The following is an 18282-nucleotide window of genomic DNA, read 5'->3' on the forward strand; positions in this document are numbered from 1 at the left end:
TTTGTGGGTCACAAAAGAAGTATTCAAATTTTGGGCAGAAAGGTTTACTCTTGTTCGGCATGCCCATGTCTAACTTAATACAAGTCTTCTGGTCACATAGGTTTCCTTTGTCTTTTATAATTAGTCTTTGCATAGTTGAGTCTTTTATTGATTGAATAAAGCAATCGATCCATCGTTGTTGAATCCATTGGATAGTTACGGTTTTAATTAAGTTGTTTGGACCTTTTTAGATAGGTAGAATAATCGGCCAGGCTAAACTTAAGTTGGGCTTTAGATTGGGTTATTAGTTTGGTTAGTTATATAGTTTTAGCCTTGGCCCATTTGGATTTATACTTTGGCTATAAATAAGTCATTTCCATGCTTTTGTAAGATATATTTTGATGAATAAAATTTGAGAGTTTTCTCTATCTTATTCCTTTGTGAATACCCTTGATACAAAGTGAGTGTATCTCCTTCATCTTCAAGTTTTGGCTTATCAGTCAATGACCACGGTTGGTTGTAGCACCATTCTACCTATACCCAGGTTCGCATTCTTTTGAAGGCGTCGGATTGAAATAGTATCAATAGGATTGCATTTTTGAGGATTTGTTGGGTTAAGGTTTTCCATCTAGTTTGTTCCATAACCTAATCAAAATAGATCCTTCTGCTGCTTGTGTGAATCGACTAAGAACGGGAGCTTGGAGATTCGGGTTCGCATCAGCCATGTTTTGTCAATCTAAGTTTGGTTCATAGTCCAAAAGACACCAAACTAATTGCATTGAGCCCAAACAAATCCAGTAGATCTTTCATACTTTTGTTCAAAATCTTTTAAAATAGAAGGAAGATTGTTGTAAATAGTTGTTTATTTCAAAAGATTTTATTCCATATTGGAAAACCAAAGAAATTTTCAATTATTTTATAATGCTTAACTTCTTATTGGGCTTATGGTGAGTTAAGAACTACTGTGGGTTCGCGCACATAATAGGAAAGTTGAGTTGGGCAAATCTAATGCAAACTGGTGGATTTGGCCCACTGCACGTGGGCTAAGTACAGCCCAGTTTCTTTTTAGTTTATCTTATCTACAACAAACATTAGCAAAAGATCAAGATTGCAATGGCGGTTTTTCTGAAACAGCGTTTCTTTTGGTTACTAAAATATTATCTTTGCCTATAAATGCCCTACTTCACTAGTTGCACACACACTATCTTCACTAAATCTTATCTTTGCCTATAAATGCCCTGTTTTACCAGTTGCACACAAACTATTTTCACTTCTTTCCAGATTCTTTCTTCCTCTTTTTCTCCACTCTCTCTTCTCCACTTCTATGTTGGTTTATTACACATTTGTTGCTCTTGTTCTCTTTTATTAACAAGAGGAAGGCTGGTTTAATTTTGGGGAAATATTTCAATACTTTGAAATAGTTTTTTAGGATAGTGTTGTTTAGCATGACTCAAGATTCTGTCCATTTCATTCTACTTTATTTCATTAACATTGTTCGGATTATTTATAACAATTTTTTGGGATACCCTATGGTGGACTTGTACTATCTTAATTTGTAAGCATTCGTTACGGTATTGTTTAATCTTTTTTGACACTACAGACATGTATTCATTTACAAGAATGTTATTGTATGGTTAAAGTAAGACAATTTTAAATCATATAAACATGGTGGTAACATGTATGATACAATGCTTGCTGCTAGAACTGCTAGAATTGATGATAGTCAATAGAATGAAACAGTAGAAAATACAAGCATGGATTTCCAACTTACGTTTTCGAGTTCGATATGGCTCGTTACAGTTCTGTAAAAGTGAAGTTTTCTTAAGGGTAAAATATAGAAAATCTCCTTACGGTTAAGCAAACTTATAAAAAAACTTCCTATAGTTTCAAAACATACACTCTGGTACTTCGTGATTTGAACTAATTTAAAAAAAAAGAAATCATCTAAATTAACATATTTGAAATACACTCGCCGCTTTTGTGAGTATTTGTATTGGAAACAAATAATTTTGCAATTGACCTACATATTATTCCTTTAGAATTATAATGCAAAAAAACCCCTTGTGGCTAAGCAGACTTGCAGAAAAAGTCCCCCCTATCATACAATACAGTATCTTGTGGTTTGCACTAATGTGAAAAATCAACAAAATTCATTTAAATTAACGATTTGAGATGCTTGACCTGGAAAATAATTTTTTTAATTAAATTTTTAGTTAATATACCTATCAAACTCCTTAGAGCTTATAAAATTCTCAAAAACAATCCAAAATCCGCAAATACAACTCACCTTATTTCTATATATAAAATAAATAAATAAAAGCTTCTAAATAAACTTACCTCATTTCTATACATAAAATAAATAATACCACCCTAATCTCTTTCTCCACCACCATCCCCACCTCTTGCCACCATCACTCTCCACCTTCCACCACCATCCTCTCTTCCGTCACTACCCCCTACCTCTCTTTCTTCCTTTTGTCCCTTCCCCCTCCCTCTCCTCCGCTCCGCTCCCCTCCGCTCCTTTGCATCCCGCTCTCTCTCTTTCTCTCACAGCCACTTCCCTACATCCTCCCTCTTTCCAGTGACCATAACTAGTCACAAGAGAGAGGGGAGGGGGTACAAGGAAGGAGTCGTGAACAAATTACCCTTTCCCTATACCCCCTCCCTTCTCTCCTATGCCAGATCTGGTCATGGGAAGGAGATGAGGAGGTGTGAAAAGGAGGCCACAACGGAAAGGAAGGAGGTGCAGGGGAGGGAAAGGAAGAGGAAGAGAGAGGAGGAAAAAGAAGAGCGATGGGGGTTGTGATGGAGACAAGAGTAGCAGTAGAAGGTGGAGAATGGTGGCAGCAATAGATAATCATAAGAAACTTTTCCGTAAGTTGGTTTAACCATAGGGGGTTTCTTTTATAGGTTTGCTTAACTAGAATGGTTGTTAGAAGGTGTTTTTTTTTTCTTATACATTAGGGTAATTGTGTCATTTCGTTTACTTCGGTTAGTTTTGATGATTTCCATTGTTTCAAATTAATTCAAATCATGAGAAGTCGGAATATATGATTTGAAATTATAAGGGACATTTCTATAAGTTAGTTTAACCATAGGGAGCTTTTCTATATTTTACCCTTTCCTTAATGGTATATAACTATGCATATTATGTATTTCAATACAACTGACTTATAAAGGCGTAGCCCGAATATTATTTGACAACTAATAGGTACTGATAACAAATTAATATGAATTAAAGTTCTTTAATTTTCTACATCCATTTCATCGTCTAACGTACAGCTGGAGGTCATTTGGCATCTGTCAAACCTGCTGGTAAGTTTGCCATTGGCATGGCAAATTGTTCTTTCGGTTCCATTTTCTGCAAACGATAGTGCTTTATAAATGAAGAATCAATATCAGTAATGTAGGAGTGGCCAACTAACCAAAATAATCCATTGAGGCTATTCCAAGCTACTCAAGGAAGGCCATCTTCCATTTGCATTAAGCTAGTATGTTCCATGTCTTTAGGCAAATGATCTTAGCAGAGGAGATCAAAACCTAGCATATTGAGGATATATTTGAATGCGCAGCTATCCTATAATAGTCTACATTTCCAGGAAATGAAGACAATCACCAAGGTTTGAAATATGTTTATGTTGATATCTCTTACGGAAGCAAGACAGAGACGGTAGCTAGTCGGACCACGAACCACTCAAGGGTGAGATAGTTTCTAATTTTTCGCGTGCATTTAGTTGGCATATCCCCTCAATGACTCCACCTTGCCAATTGTACGGCCTTTAATGTTTTCTTATTCTACATTATCTTCATCCAGCATGCTAAATAAAGTAGATTACAGGTGCATGATGACTCATAGGGACTAAACAGCTACGAAAAAGAAGGGCAGATTATAGGAAGTGGAAGTGGAAGTGGATGGTGACACATGTATTTTTAAAATTTCTATTAGCTGGATGGGATTTAATAAGTAGAAAGGAAGAATGAAAATTAGGACCCAAAGCTTCTAAATTCTAAATTTTCAACTTTAACCACTAGACTAACACACACCTCCACGGCGGTGACATACGTATTCTCTCTAATTTTTTAATATTATTTTAAGCCCCGTTTGATAACCCAATTCAATATTTAAATTTAATGGATTCAGATCTTAATTTAATTAGATGCGTTTGATAACCAAAAATTAAACATATGAATTAATTAAGTGGCACTAAATTTCTAAGCAAAACTTGCTCCCAAAAATAAGTGATAAGTTATTCACTTATTACTAAATATGACATACACTTAAATGTATCTGATTTAAAACTTATCAATTCAATAACTTAATGGATTCAGATTTTAGATTTCAGTTTTCAGACTGCAATTTTATCAAATGCACCCTTAGTGTAAGCGGGAGGGTTCAAATTTGAGATCTCTCACTTATATCTCTTCCTCGAACTATCCAACTCATTCCTCACCCCGTGACATACGTATTCTCATTTCCCCTTTTGTAATTAAAAACTCCCTTTGCCTTTAAACATTTTTTGTTGAGAAAATGTATCTTTCATTTGTGCATCTTAAATAACAAAGAAGATAATCACGTCTACTTGCATATCTCATTTGATAAACATTCTAAACTTAATTGATAAGTTGATGAAAGATGCATGTTCTTTCACTATGGAAGTTTCTTTATCAAATCTTTTGAAGCTTTTTTTTCGTAATGGATCTTCTATCCCACTCACTATGTCATTATCTGTCTTACTTTTTATTATATTGCTATTTTTCCTTCATAAACATCATATTTTATTTTTTTTTTTTGTTTCCTTGAATTCCAATAACTATTAACTGAATAATACACAAATTTTGACAAACTCAAAAAATCAAAATATGCATAAAAATGAGATTTTTTATGAATTTTCTGCTGTATTTTTTAATTTTCTATTATATATTACTTTTTCGAGACTGTTGTATTTATTTTTTTACTCAGTTAGTAGTTATTGGGTTTTATGGAATAAAAAAGGACTAAAATATGATGTTTATAAAGAAAAAATAATAATATAATAAAAAGTGAGATAGAAAGTGGCACAAGAAGTGAGATCAAAGATCCGCTGCAGTTTTCAAACTTAGATTGAAGCAAAGATATCGTTGCAAAGATTTTTCTACCATATCTCATTAAGGTTGAGGGTTAGATTAAGGGGTTCAAATAATTTGATTGGTAATAAAGGACCGATAGTATTACAAAAGTATTAATTATCAAAAAACACTAAGTAATGTGAATAAAATACAACAAAACATAAAAGGTTACAAAAAATAGACCAAATATAAGAGAAATTGGTTTTTTTTTCTTTTCCGGTTTTTCTTAGACGGGCTTGACTGTGTGAATGCCAGCTCGGGCTTTTATTGACTCTAACCAACAGCCATTCAATTTTTAGTTGGCCGATCCCAGTTAAAAATAATTAAAGTTGTTAGGTACTCATTGATAAACACATACTTTGAGTTTTGTTACTCAACTTTCCATACTTCTTTCTAGATTTCCTTTCAAGTTTGTGTTATAAGAATTGAAATCATGCAATTTTGACATTAATGTTAAATTCAATGATGTATCAGCACAAATTCAAAAGTTCATTTCACAAGGTAAATATCATTCTCGGTCGCTAGTTCAACGCTCATGCCCTTTCCTTTCTTTCCTTTTTGCTTGTAGGACTTGAAACCTTCGCTTACACCGTAAAAAAACGGGGTAAAGTATCATTCTTCAGAGAAGTTGAATGGCTCAGTTAGTCCTAAGTCTACAGGATGTAAATCCATTAAATCGATAAAGAGAAACAAAAACTCAATAAACTTCTCAACAAATGTTCTGGCACAACCTCAACCTTTTATCTAAAAAATATGCTGTCATCCCTCAAAGGAGTTAAATGGTCAAATTAACCCCTAATTTGACAGGACGTAAATTCAGATAAAAAGAAATCGATAGAAAAAGAGAAATATAAACTCAAAGTAACTTTTCAACAAATATCCCGTGGTCCATTCTTTTTGCCAACCAGAATCTGGTTGATGCATTTATGCATTCTTTATGCCAACCAAATTCTAGCCAAACTTGGTTGATGAAGTTTTCATTATTCCTTTTTAGCCAACCAAACTCTACTTGATGCATTTATGTGCTGACGGTTATATCCATCATCTTTAGTCAAAAAAACTCATAGTGACAATTGAACAGTAAAAATCACTCTAATTAAGTGATGTTATAGTTTGGTGGATCTATTTTCCACCACTATCATCCCACTTTTGCTTTGGAGGCCAATAAATGGCAATGACCTTAAAAAAAAAGAAAAGAAAAGAAAATGGTGGGGTGGAGAGTCTTATCTCAAAGTTGTAAAAGTGCAGTAGAATGTCAATACAGGAATATCTTAAACTAAGCATCATCCTTATTTAGTTTCATTTGTAATCATAATTGCTTTCTAATTTATTTTTTTTCAAAACGGCAACATAATTGCTTTCTAATTGAAATGGTAAGATTAGGATATTTTCAAATAGTAAAATCCCCCGAGAGTTTGTGCACTTTTGGTGCCAATTCTTATCCTAACTCATGGTCTTATGTGTCTCATAGCAGAAATGATATTCAACTAAGCATCATTCACTAGGGTAGGCAGGGTTTCAGCTAGTGGTTATGGTAAACGTGGCTTAAGAAGATCTGAAAAGGAGTGATTTAATTAGGCAAAAAATTATATTCCCCTCAGGCTAATCATAACGCCACTTACAAGAATAAAACGTCCAAGAACCAAACAGTAAAAGTGCTAGCTAATCACTGTGTTTCTCCCAATCTTAAGTTATCTCCATATTCAAACAGGAAATGGTAATATACTTGATTCTTTATCCCTTTTTTCGTAATATTTAATTCTTTAAGTTTAGAATGGAATTTTTTTTTCTCATACTCAATACAAACAATTCCATCAAGACGGTTGTACAAAATACAAAAATTTTTAAAACCATGTAAGGTTATTAAAATTTTTCACACATTAATAACTGGAAAACATAGTTGTGTAAAACTCTTTGCCTTGGTATACCCCCTTTTTTCTTTAGGAGTCTTTGCCTTGAATACTATACTAATCCAGTTTGCTAAGCCTGTGGATATTTGGACCATATCATAATGCATTTCCAACTTGTAACGAACCAAACCAAACAACTGTCACTACTAATGTGTTGGATTCTTGAATAATCTGTATCCGCCTACCACTTTGCATTTCTCACAAACCTACGCACTCAATGAAGTGATGAGGATTGAGAATGAACCGCGTCTTCTAAACCGCACCCCATTCGCACTGCTTGCAACAATCCAATTAGTTCCCCGAGTACCAAAGTATTTCACCAAAAGACGCAAAGAAATTGAGGTACACCAAACATTTTCCCATCGCACATTATCTTAGAAAAAGAGGTAACCATACCCCACTTGAACTAGAAGGTTTATCACTTTTGCTGACTTGTCTATGCAGCAAATGGTTCTTTTTGATAAGAAAGGAAATTTCATCACACTTTCTAGGCATTTGCTAGTGTTGTATTTCTCTTTTCAGCTCCACCAACTTGTTTAGTTCATGACAGCGCCAACCTAAATCTTGGAAAAGTGTCTATCCTTGTGATATCCATATGCAAATGTATACTAACACATGCACTTATATAAAAATTACAATGAAGATCCCTTAGGATTTGTCATATGCATAAGAATCTCTGTTTTTCTTGAAATTGAACTTACGTCCTTGAAAGTTTCATGACATGACAGAATCAGCCCTTTGATCTGATGGCAAAGAGAGGAAAATAGAAAGAAAGAAAGAATCAGCCCTTGATAATATTAACACAAATATAATCCCACATGAATTACTTCGGTATAATTTTGTGGTGAACCATATGTTATTATAGTTGACATACAATATATTTGTAGAAAGGACATTTATATTATAAAGATGGTACAGATTTTGACTATTTACTAGTAAGAGTATTGTAATGGTTCGTGTGAAAAATAAAAAAAGTACAATTGTCATTATATGTTTGACGGTATATTTCGCACAAAAATAAGTACTAATTTCATTTATAATTAATAGTCAAAAAGTTTTGCACTCTTAATTAGTGAAGGCCCCAGGGACATAATTGCTATATCTTACCCAAAAGCATACATGTAATAATGCTTTTCTAATATTTATAACAAATATGAAGGAATATTATACAACTCCAAGGGTATTGAGTGTAATTTCAAATTTTATGTGCGTGAGATGCTTATTTAAGGTCCAGGATACAAGATCTCTTTGATATCATTCGCTTATGCTCTTTTAGCTTTCTTCAAGTTGCCAGTCCTTTTTCCCCTTTTTTTTATTTTTTTTGGTTTCCTCTCTTTAACTTTCTTCCTAGATTTATTTTTTAAACGTGAACATGTTTTAGTTTCTTAAAACCACACTGCTTATTTACTTAGATTCAAATGGCTTCAGGATTGCCAAATAGTTCCGAACCTTCACCTTTTCTTTATGAGTTTGATGGATTAGAATTAACAGAATTTGATTCAATTACGCTCCAGGAGCTGCTTCAAGACGAAGAACCAGAAGATAATGTGCAAGATAATAGTAGTTCTGGCATTATTCAATCCATGGAGACAGTTAATGGAGATTTGGACAGTATGACCATGGAATACTCAGACAAGATTCAGTTTCACTACGACAACTTTGCCTGGATTGACACCATGGAAATTGGCTCTGCCTTGCCATGTAATGATATGGACTTATGGTACGTAGATAATGCACACACTGAAGAGATAATTAGTGGAATTGCTCAGGTGAAAGAAGTTATAGATAACTCTAATAGCACAGTTCAAATAGATGAATCATCATACTTTGAGTTGTGGCATGATAATTGATGATAGAAATGCTTGGCCCATTCGAAGAATGGCTGTGACTTTTTATCATCATCAATCATTGATGATGAAACAATAAACCACAAAAGGTTCTGTTATCTTTAACTCCTTGAAGTTTGTTTGCCCTTATGAATGCTTGAAACACTAGAGACAACTTTTCTCGGTTGTCAAAATGTCGATGAAAATGTATCTTCCATGCTTTCGTGGTGTAAAAATTTTGTTCGCAGGAATGAATTCAAATTTCCTCCATCTCTTGATATGGCCTCAGGAGGAGTGTTCATGTTTAAATTTTTATTTTTTTTTAAATTTACAGAATCGTGTATTAGTGGTACAACCGCCTTAAGCTAATACAATTTTACGACATGCAGAAAGATGGAAATAAATATAACTGTTGAGCGAAGGTTCAATTTAACAAAGAATAGACAACAACAATTGTCTGCCAAATAAAAGTTCTCCGTCTGAAAGAGTAAGACTTCAATTCACTTTACCATGATCCGAACAAGAATAGAAATTTCCATGTAAAAACAAACTCGTGGTTTATTTATTGATACTATTATTTAACTTACTCAGTTAACCTCCTGGCCCTTTTTTCCTCTTTTACTTTTAAACTTTTAACTTGGTGAAGGAAAGGGTATCAATTTGTTTGATGCAGAGATTAGATTACTTAATTTTGCCATTGTTCAATGTGAAGCCTTACTTGTGAATCTGTACGCACCTACGTTCTTCCCCAAGAATTCAAGTAAAAAAGGAAATAAAAGCTAAGAGTATGGAATAATGGAAAAAAACACATGCAGCTCCAAGTGTAAAGGCCCAACTTGACCCCCAAGAAGGAAAGGGGAAATAGAAAGGTCAGAGCATAGAGGACTGGAAACAGACATACAACTTCAACTGCTTGTGATGTAATTCAAGAACGTCTTGTTGGCTCAGCAGTACAAGTAAATAACTGTTGAGCAAAATAATATTCATTGCAAAAAATATGACATGAATAATGTAACATGGTTTTCAAGAGGGCTAGGGTACTGGCAAAAGGAGATTTGTTTCTTAAGCTTCCTTTACATGACCTTTGGCCAGTAAAACCTGAGTTCTTGTAATTTAGTGAGGTAACTTGCGTAAATAGATGTGCTCCATGAGAAACGCCAATAAATGGTGAAACTCTCCTGCTAGGGACTAATCCAAAGCATTCCAGTTTAAGCATCTTTGGAACTAACATTAAACTTTGCTATGAAAAAGCCTATTGTATCCAGTGGAGAAGATGGATCGAACCTCTGAACAAGATCTTCCTCTCCAGGTCTCAACCATTCCCTGAACAATTATGCCAATTAAAAAAGTTAAAGACAACTCATGGAACAACTTACAACTATCAAAATGTATTGATTATTTTTAAACTATTTGCCAAAACAGCTGAACACTCAATAGTACAGCCAAGGGCAGATATTTGTTAATGTTGGCATTTCATACCTAACATGAACCCATGTTGCCAGCAGAAAGTATACACTAAAATGTGATTTCTAAATTGCAATTAATTCTTTAGAATGTAAAAGCTGATTCTAAATATCAGTGTAATGTAGGAAAATCACAAGGCTAACTAATTTGAATAAACCATGTGATCTGAACATAATTGTGATATTATACATCTCTATCAAATTTCCTATGCAATTAATAAATTTAAATAAAAGTCTTCAACCAAACAATACTAGATGGCCTATATTCTTTTGAGACTTTTTTTTTTCTCCTATTATTTTCAGAACAAAAATGCTAAATGTCCTACATAAGTTGGTTCTCTCATGCAGTATCTAACTTTAATCAACAATGGCACATTGAAACCGTTAAACCTTTTATTATCAGGCCTGTGATTAAGAATCAGGTTTAGACTTAGCAGCAGTTGTAAACATTAATCACTAAAGAGCACAGAGAGAGAGAGAGAGAGAGAGAAACTGATAAGGCAGCTATCATTTACCAACTCCAAATAACAAGCAAAGCCATCATAAAAGAAGCATTAGTATGCAAAATTGGTCGTCTTAGCTTCAAGTTAGATTTTAGAGTCCCTTTTGCCTACACAACCAAAAATAGCACATGAAATATCTGCCAATGCTCATCATGATTCTGCTTATGTCTATGATACCAAAATCATAATCTCCCAAGTAAACAATAAAGCTTCCTTAAGTGAACGCTTGGGAAACTTCAGCCGAGGTGAACAAAATATTAATAATGTTTTCAATTGTAAGCAGAACCAAAAGAAGCACAAAAGAATTAACTTGAAGCTGCTTAGTTTAACTGTAATTCCAAACACCAAATGGTGGACATTGCATCCCTGTACCTTCAGATGAACTGCAAAATTCTAAAATTTAGACTAAACAGCTCCAACAGCTGAAGCATTTCAGACTCATAATATTTACACAGAAAAACTCGATATGATGATACAGGAGAAAAATACTTACTCAGTATATCCATCAGATAACTGACAGCCACCAACAAGGCCAGGTCCCCCAACTCTTGGATGCTGAAGTGCATTATGTAGTCAATGGAAGCTCATCAAAACATGACCGACTCAAAATCATTATTAGTCATCTTACAAGAACAGCAAAAATTAGGACCACCTGACACTTGCAAATGGTCAATCTAGAGTACAACCATACAAGTTGTGCAGATTTATTGCACAGGTTTGCAGTGTAGATATGTGAATTTGTTGGTATTCCAAGTTTTGTTACCTAAGCGCCTCTCTTGGAGCAGAACTTATGTATGCTTTATGAGATTGCACAAGATGATCAAAATATCTTGCTCTTCAACATACTGTTCAGTTCAATTTCATCGCAATTTTGACCACAATATAGCATAAGGAATGCCCGCTGACAATAGATAGAGATCGACTGCCATGCTGAAAAGCGATCAATCTCTAGGTAATTTCTGGAACACATGCTAATTATTTGAAAGAGCAGGAAAGGAAAAATATAAGGTTTTAATTGTTACTTGGATGATTTTTAGAACCTCTAGCATAACTCAATAGAAAGTCCTTGCACATAAGTAAAGAATTGCTTCATTTATCTAACAGTCTGAGCATCAAAAGAAGTGCAGACCTGTGAAGCCAGTGAGAGAAACTTGTAGGTATCCAATGCATATCGAACCAATCCTTCATTCTCTCCAGGATTTATAGTACATCTGCCAGCATTGAAATTGAGGTCAATCCTCTTCCTAAGTTAGCAATAACTTTAAAACGAATGTTACTCTCTCCCACTTCAGATTGACGTCCGCTTTTCCATATTTTGGTGTAGCAAACTTATGTTCATTTTCCTTTAATGAAGACTTGGAATCATATAGTAGTAATCTTTTACATTAGCTCCTCATGCTTCCACATTTTCCCTAAACTAAAATTAACTGACATCGGCGCCACAGATTTTTTTTCACTTTCTTTTGATTTTATTATTCTTCAAGGTGCCCTAACATTTGCATTCTGTCACCTTTATCTTGCAACAATAGTACATGATTCACAGGATTCATGAAATAAACAGTACATACTTCATAGGGGTGTAACACAAGGTAGAGGATGGAGCGGAAGCAAAAAATGGAATATTGACAGCATATACTAGTGTACTACATGATGGCAGCAATAACTAAATCAAGAAAGTAACTGGTTAAGCCTTCCACTATTGCAAATATTAACAATCAAATTGGATAACTGCCTCTTGCATTATACAGGCGTGGGTTCCACCTTGCACTCAAGATATAGCTAAGATAGGCTTGAAAGATTCAGTTTGTAGCAACAGAAGTTAAATCTAAATCAGTATAAAGGAGAACAATATGGCCATCCATTGTCCAGATCCAGAAAAGAACACTCTTCTCATCTTCTTACCCTCCCAAAACCAAGCTTTCATGGTGTATTGCCCAACAAGACCTTCCAACAACCAAAAATAGCTATCTGCCAGGCATTCTGTGTCTTCCGAGCCCTCCAGGTCAAAAGAAAGTTTCCCCAACTCCTTTGATTGTGTAGGTTCCTTTCCCATACTAAGTTCACCAAAAACACTGCCAATGAAGTTCCAAATAACCTGTTGACCGACCATCCTCCAACAAAACTATGTTGTCCAGACGATAAGTGGCCCAAGGAATTCCAAGATTAAGGATTAGGCACAACTTCAAAGACAGCCTATTTGGTAGTAGTTGGGTTTGAGTCTCAACAAGTCTTTCTGTTTATTTCTAAATTTTTTTGGTATAACACTTAAGAGGTATATTCTACTAATATAGGTGTGAGGCCCCAGTCCGTTCGTAAGTTGATATTAGGGTTATTCATTATTTTGTGCGGTTAAATTAAGGTTGTAGGGCTAAGGAGAAACCCTAATCTCGGCTAAGATTGAAAACCCTAACTTTGCTTATGATTAAACCCTAGTTTATGTGTTATTTGTAGGTTCAAGTTATAGTTCATGTTTGGTATTCTAGTGTGTGTTTTGGCCCAAGTAAAAATAGGATTCGTTTTAGTTTACAAAGGTTTAGCAAGGTTGATATGGTTAGCAAACCTTAGATTAGTAAACCTTTAGTGTTATAAATTATTAGAAAGCTTAAGTTGGGTTTAAAAAACCTAATTTTGCCAATATTATAAAAGTTGTTGTTTAATTGTTTTATTTATGGAGAAAGTATGTTTAAGTATAAGTGATTAAGATGGGAAAGTGATTAGTGAAGTAATTAAGTGTGATTATGTGTTTTAAACTAGATTAAGCTAGAACCTATGGAGTAAATTGAAAGATTATCAAATGTTTGAGGGAAAATGTATAAGAAAGAGAAAGTTGGAGTGCAAGGGTTAAAAGTGCAATTGAGGAACTTTTATGTGATTGGTTAAGCTTAACAAATATCTTTTCTTGTCTTTGACTATTTAACACCTTAGGAATATGAAGTAATCACAAGACAAACAAGACAAACTTGGAGAGCAAGAGAGAGAGAGAGGAGCCGAGATTTAGAGAGTGAAAGAGAAGAGAAAATTCTTCAAAAATCTTTAAATTTTAGCTTTCATCTTGCCTTTGGATCTTGTGGGAACAACTTAAGAGCTTGATTGTCAAGAATTGATCATCTACCTAACTCACTTGAAGGTATGCTATCTTCTTTAAAAGATAAATGTTGGGGTTTTAATTTCTAAGCTATGGAAATGATGTGGTATGTTATGATTATGGATTTATATGGTGGATTTAATGTTTATATTGAAGTTTCATGGTTAATTTTAGTGTTGTTTTGCTGCTGAAAATTCGATCAAGAAGAGAAAAATTAGGGGTTTCTTGCTTTAATGCTTTCCTTAGTTGCTTTGATTGAGAAATTGATTTGTAGTGGTTGTGTTTGATAATTTGCCTCACTTGATTGGTTGGTTTCTAGCAAAAATCTGATTTGGGTTAAGAAACCCTAGACTCCATTAGGTTAGTTTAGTTTAGCCTATGGCTATTGAGTTAGGGTTTGTGTAGTTGGATGTTAGAACAAGTTCTATGGTGCAAGTAAAACTAGATTAAGGATTATGGTTAGTATTTGGTGATTTTGGGCTAACTTGTGAAGGAATTTCGGACCACTCCTAGACTGATATAAGTATGGTTGTTGGGGATCAAATTGGTTAGAAAATTTGCATAAGAATCATAAGAACGGACCGTACGGTTGTGGCGCGCAAAACCGGCAAATCTGGGAAACTAGGACAGTTCAGGATCCGAACTTTGGCTTTGTTTTTCACGATGTTGCGTACGGATTCAGAAGTTCCTCAAAACATGAAAGTTGTAGCCTTATAAGTCCTGAATATGCCTGTAAATTTTCAGGTCAATCGGATTAGCGTATCCGGAGTTATAGATGAAATACTCAAGTCTGTTTTGAACATCAGATTCTGTGCGTTTTTTGTTTAGCTTCTGATCATGACTTTTTCGGTTTTGATCCCGTACGATCTGGGTGTCAACTCCTTTATAAGAAATGTAGATCTTGGTCTCAGTTTCGAAACGGTATAAAGTGCGTCGAAATCCGAGTTCCGTAGCTTCCGTTATGACCAAAACAAGATCGATCGTCAGAACTGCCTTTGATCTGGACAGTTCTGACGGGTACTTTGACACTCAAATTTCGTTCTGTTCTGAGTGGATTCAGGTCTTGGCCAAAACATCAAAGTTTTAGCCTTATGTCTCAGCTTTCTAATGCCTTTGGAATTTCCTGATTTGATTTTGTGAGCTGGGAATTATGGTCCAGCAAACATACCCTGTCTGTCACTCTAAAGTGCGAATTTCTGGAACAGTTTTCCATACTTTCGACCTATTTCAGTTTAGATCCGGAGTTAGGTGTCTTCATGAAAGTTATAGACTTTTCTCTTAGTTTCGCAATGGTACCTCATGTACCTTGATCCGACACTCGTAGTTTCGATTAGGCTCAAAACAGTTTTGACAGCAAAATGGCTAGGCCGCCATTTCCGTTTCCGTATGCCGTTTCCGCACTCGTATGTGCCGATTTTGCCGTTTTGCTTGTTTTAGATATATTAGTAGCCGTTTATGATCTTATGTGATGCAATCTTCTATTTCAGACGGTGGTAAGTTAGGTCGAGCCGGTAGGGCCTACTAGCTACTCTTCGCGGCACAAATTTCGAATTTTTGCTCTTTTGTTCGTTGAGTAAGTATTCAGGCCGATCTTACGTGTTAGTTGCTTATATGTTTCGATATGTATGAAAAGGGTACCTAAGCGAAGGTGTACTTTATCGCACTCGACCTAAACCCTAATTTGCGTACATATTTGTACATGACATATGTATATGAATCATTTTAGAACTAAACCCCTTGAGCTTGTGGCTCGGGGTGACTTTTGCATAAATTTTGTGAAGTTTGTGAGTTTGAGGCCCGATCTCATGACCTAGATGGGCTATTCGAGCCGGTTCGGGTTTGGTCGAAGTCAGTCCAACCTAGTTGAGGTCACCAAGTTTGTGAATCCGGTTCACCGAGTATGTGGACCAAGTTTGTGACCCGAGCTTGTGAGCCAAACTCAATTTCGTTCGCTCGAGCAAGTTTGTGAGGTGTCTGGCCAGAGAGGGTGATAAGATGTACGGTGGGGAGAACAAGTGGAGTTCTATGGACCATTAATTATGGTCGACGGAGTGTCGGCAGGAGATCATACATGGCACATGAATTGGCTTTGGAGCCACCTGTATCTTTATTATGTGATGTTACTTTTCTGCTTTTGCTTTACTCTTACTGTGTAACTGTTATTACGTGAAATTTACGCTTTTGCCCATGTTTACTTACTAAGCATATAGCTTACCCCTTTCCTTTTGTTTTCCTTAGCAGGGGCCGACGCGGGGACTTTTGGCATACACTAGTATAGTTAGCTTTGCTTGTAATAGTTGAACAATTAGGATGTTTGTTTTTGTTGTGGTGGTTTGTATAAGGACCCTCCTTAGGGTCTACATTTTGGTTTTGGTTGTAATGATAAGGATGTAATAGTGTGAGCAGGTACTTTTGGAGAATGTAATTATAATTCTTTTGGGATTGTATATAGTATGTATAGTACTCTTTTGGATTTTCTGACTTTTATTGTTTTAAGTTTTGAGTCCTGACGCGAACTACGCAGGCGGCCCGCCGATACCCTTGGGTTCGCCCTTGGGAGAAGTGAGGTCGTCACAGTTGGTATCAGAGCCAGGTTAGGGGACTTGGGCAAATGGGACATACGCGATAGGCACTAGGCATATTTAATTCTTTTAAGTTGAATGATATACTTTAAGCTGAAATGCCGGTAAACTGATGAATTAATATTTTGTAGGTATGTATCCGGGCAGTTCGAGTGGTGCGGGACCCAGTGACATGAGACCGAGACCTCCGAGTGCGAGGGGTCCAGAGGATCGAGCACTGCGTAAACGGGCGATCCGTTATCGACAGAGACCTGGAGAGCCTTACACTTTGTACTCCCCTTTTGGTCAGGTGTCACACCGACCTTATAGGTGTTGGTATACGTATAGTTATCCTGACGAGGTCGTCCTGGCAGTGGACGATGAGCGACGCAGTCTGATTAGTCAGCTAGAGGAGGCCAGAGAGGTTGGCCATGGGCAGGAGTTGCGTATTAGGGCCTTGGAGTGGGGCCTCCGAGATGAGATGGAGAGGGCGGACGCTTTACGCCGTCAGCTTCAGGACACACCCCAGCACCTCTTCGCTATGAAGAGGCAACTGAGGGATAGAGCCCGAAGAATGTCTGTCGACTGCGAGCTCCTACTAGATCTAGCCGCAGAGGCACCGCCACGAGCCACTGGTCCAGAGAGGATGGACGAGGTGGACACGTTAGGTTCCGTTGGGAACCTGGGCCTTAGGGGAGGCGATTAGGGTCGCTTTTGTACTTTTGTTTAGCTAGTGGATGACTTTTGTTAGAACTAGCATGACTACTTTCTTTTGTTATCTGGTTGACTGATTAGATTTTGGAGCCGATGCTCATGTGTACATTGAGTTTTGTACCGACTGGAGGTCGGTAATCTGTAAATCTTTTGGTGTGACTTTGTAAATATATGTATATATTTGAATAGCATTTTGAACTTATCTTTTGTGTGTCTTCTGTGCATACGCTTTACGTCCGTACTTTTGTTCATAGTCTGGAGAATAAATATATGTAATGTTCCGATCTATAGACTTTTGCATTTAAATGGCCTCCGGTACTCGAGGTGGAGGTAGAGGGGGAGCACGAAGCCCTGAAAGGGAACAAGGACAAGAGCCAGATCAAGTCGCTACAGCCATCCAGTGGATGGCCGATCTATTAGAGCGAATGTCAAATCAACAAGGCCAGGGGAGCAGTACTGGGAATCCTGGACATAATTCGGGACATAATCCGGGTAATCATGAGGGAGAGGACCGTGCTTTAGAACGGTTCCAAAAATTTGCACCTCCTAAGTTTATAGGTGGATCCAATCCTGACCTAGCAGAGGCCTGGATGGACCGTATGTTAGACATATTTGCCGCGCTTAGGTATTCGGAGGAGCGGCAGATATCTTTTGCTGTTTTTCAGTTTGAAGGGGCCGCTCGAACCTGGTGGAACATGAATAAAACCAAGTGGGAGTGCGAACAAACCCCCTGGACCTGGATCAACTTTACACGAGAATTTAATGAAAAATATCTACCACCCATTGTGCAAGAAAAACGGGAAGATGATTTTATCCGCCTGCGTCAAGGGGCATCTAGTCTGGCGGAGTATGAGACTCAGTTCACTAAACTCTCTCGCTTTGCCCCAGAGCTAGTACTAACAGAGCAAAAGCGGATTCGTCGTTTTACCCAAGGCTTGAATGTAGAGATTCAGGAAGCACTAGCGGCTGCACAGCTGGACACCTTTAGCCAGGCACTAGAAAAAGCACAGCGGATTGAGACTGCCAGGGGACAGGTTAAAGCCTTTCATGACCGGAAAAGGAGGCAACCCAGCTCGACCGATTCCCCGGTTGGACAGAGCTCGCGAAACGAGCCACCTGCTAAGACGAGTAAAGG

The 18282-nt window shown here is 36.6% G+C and overlaps 1 protein-coding gene across 1 annotated transcript in view; it reads right to left on the reverse strand.

The window, feature by feature from the left end:
• Positions 1-9719: 9719 nt before the first annotated feature.
• The window catches only part of LOC113772557 (putative methyltransferase NSUN6), a 36435-nt gene continuing 27872 nt past the window's right edge, over positions 9720-18282 (reverse strand). Inside the window, exons 11-13 of the mRNA XM_027317180.1 lie at positions 11917-11998; positions 11281-11342; positions 9720-10144 (exon numbers count right to left, since the gene is read on the reverse strand). Of these exons, the coding sequence (XP_027172981.1) occupies positions 10030-10144; positions 11281-11342; positions 11917-11998 (259 nt within the window). The 3' untranslated portion in view covers positions 9720-10029. The remainder of the gene's footprint in view (positions 10145-11280; positions 11343-11916; positions 11999-18282) is intronic.

The sequence above is a fragment of the Coffea eugenioides genome, chromosome 5 (genome assembly GCF_003713205.1).
Source record: "Coffea eugenioides isolate CCC68of chromosome 5, Ceug_1.0, whole genome shotgun sequence".
Classification (NCBI taxonomy): Eukaryota; Viridiplantae; Streptophyta; class Magnoliopsida; order Gentianales; family Rubiaceae; genus Coffea; species Coffea eugenioides.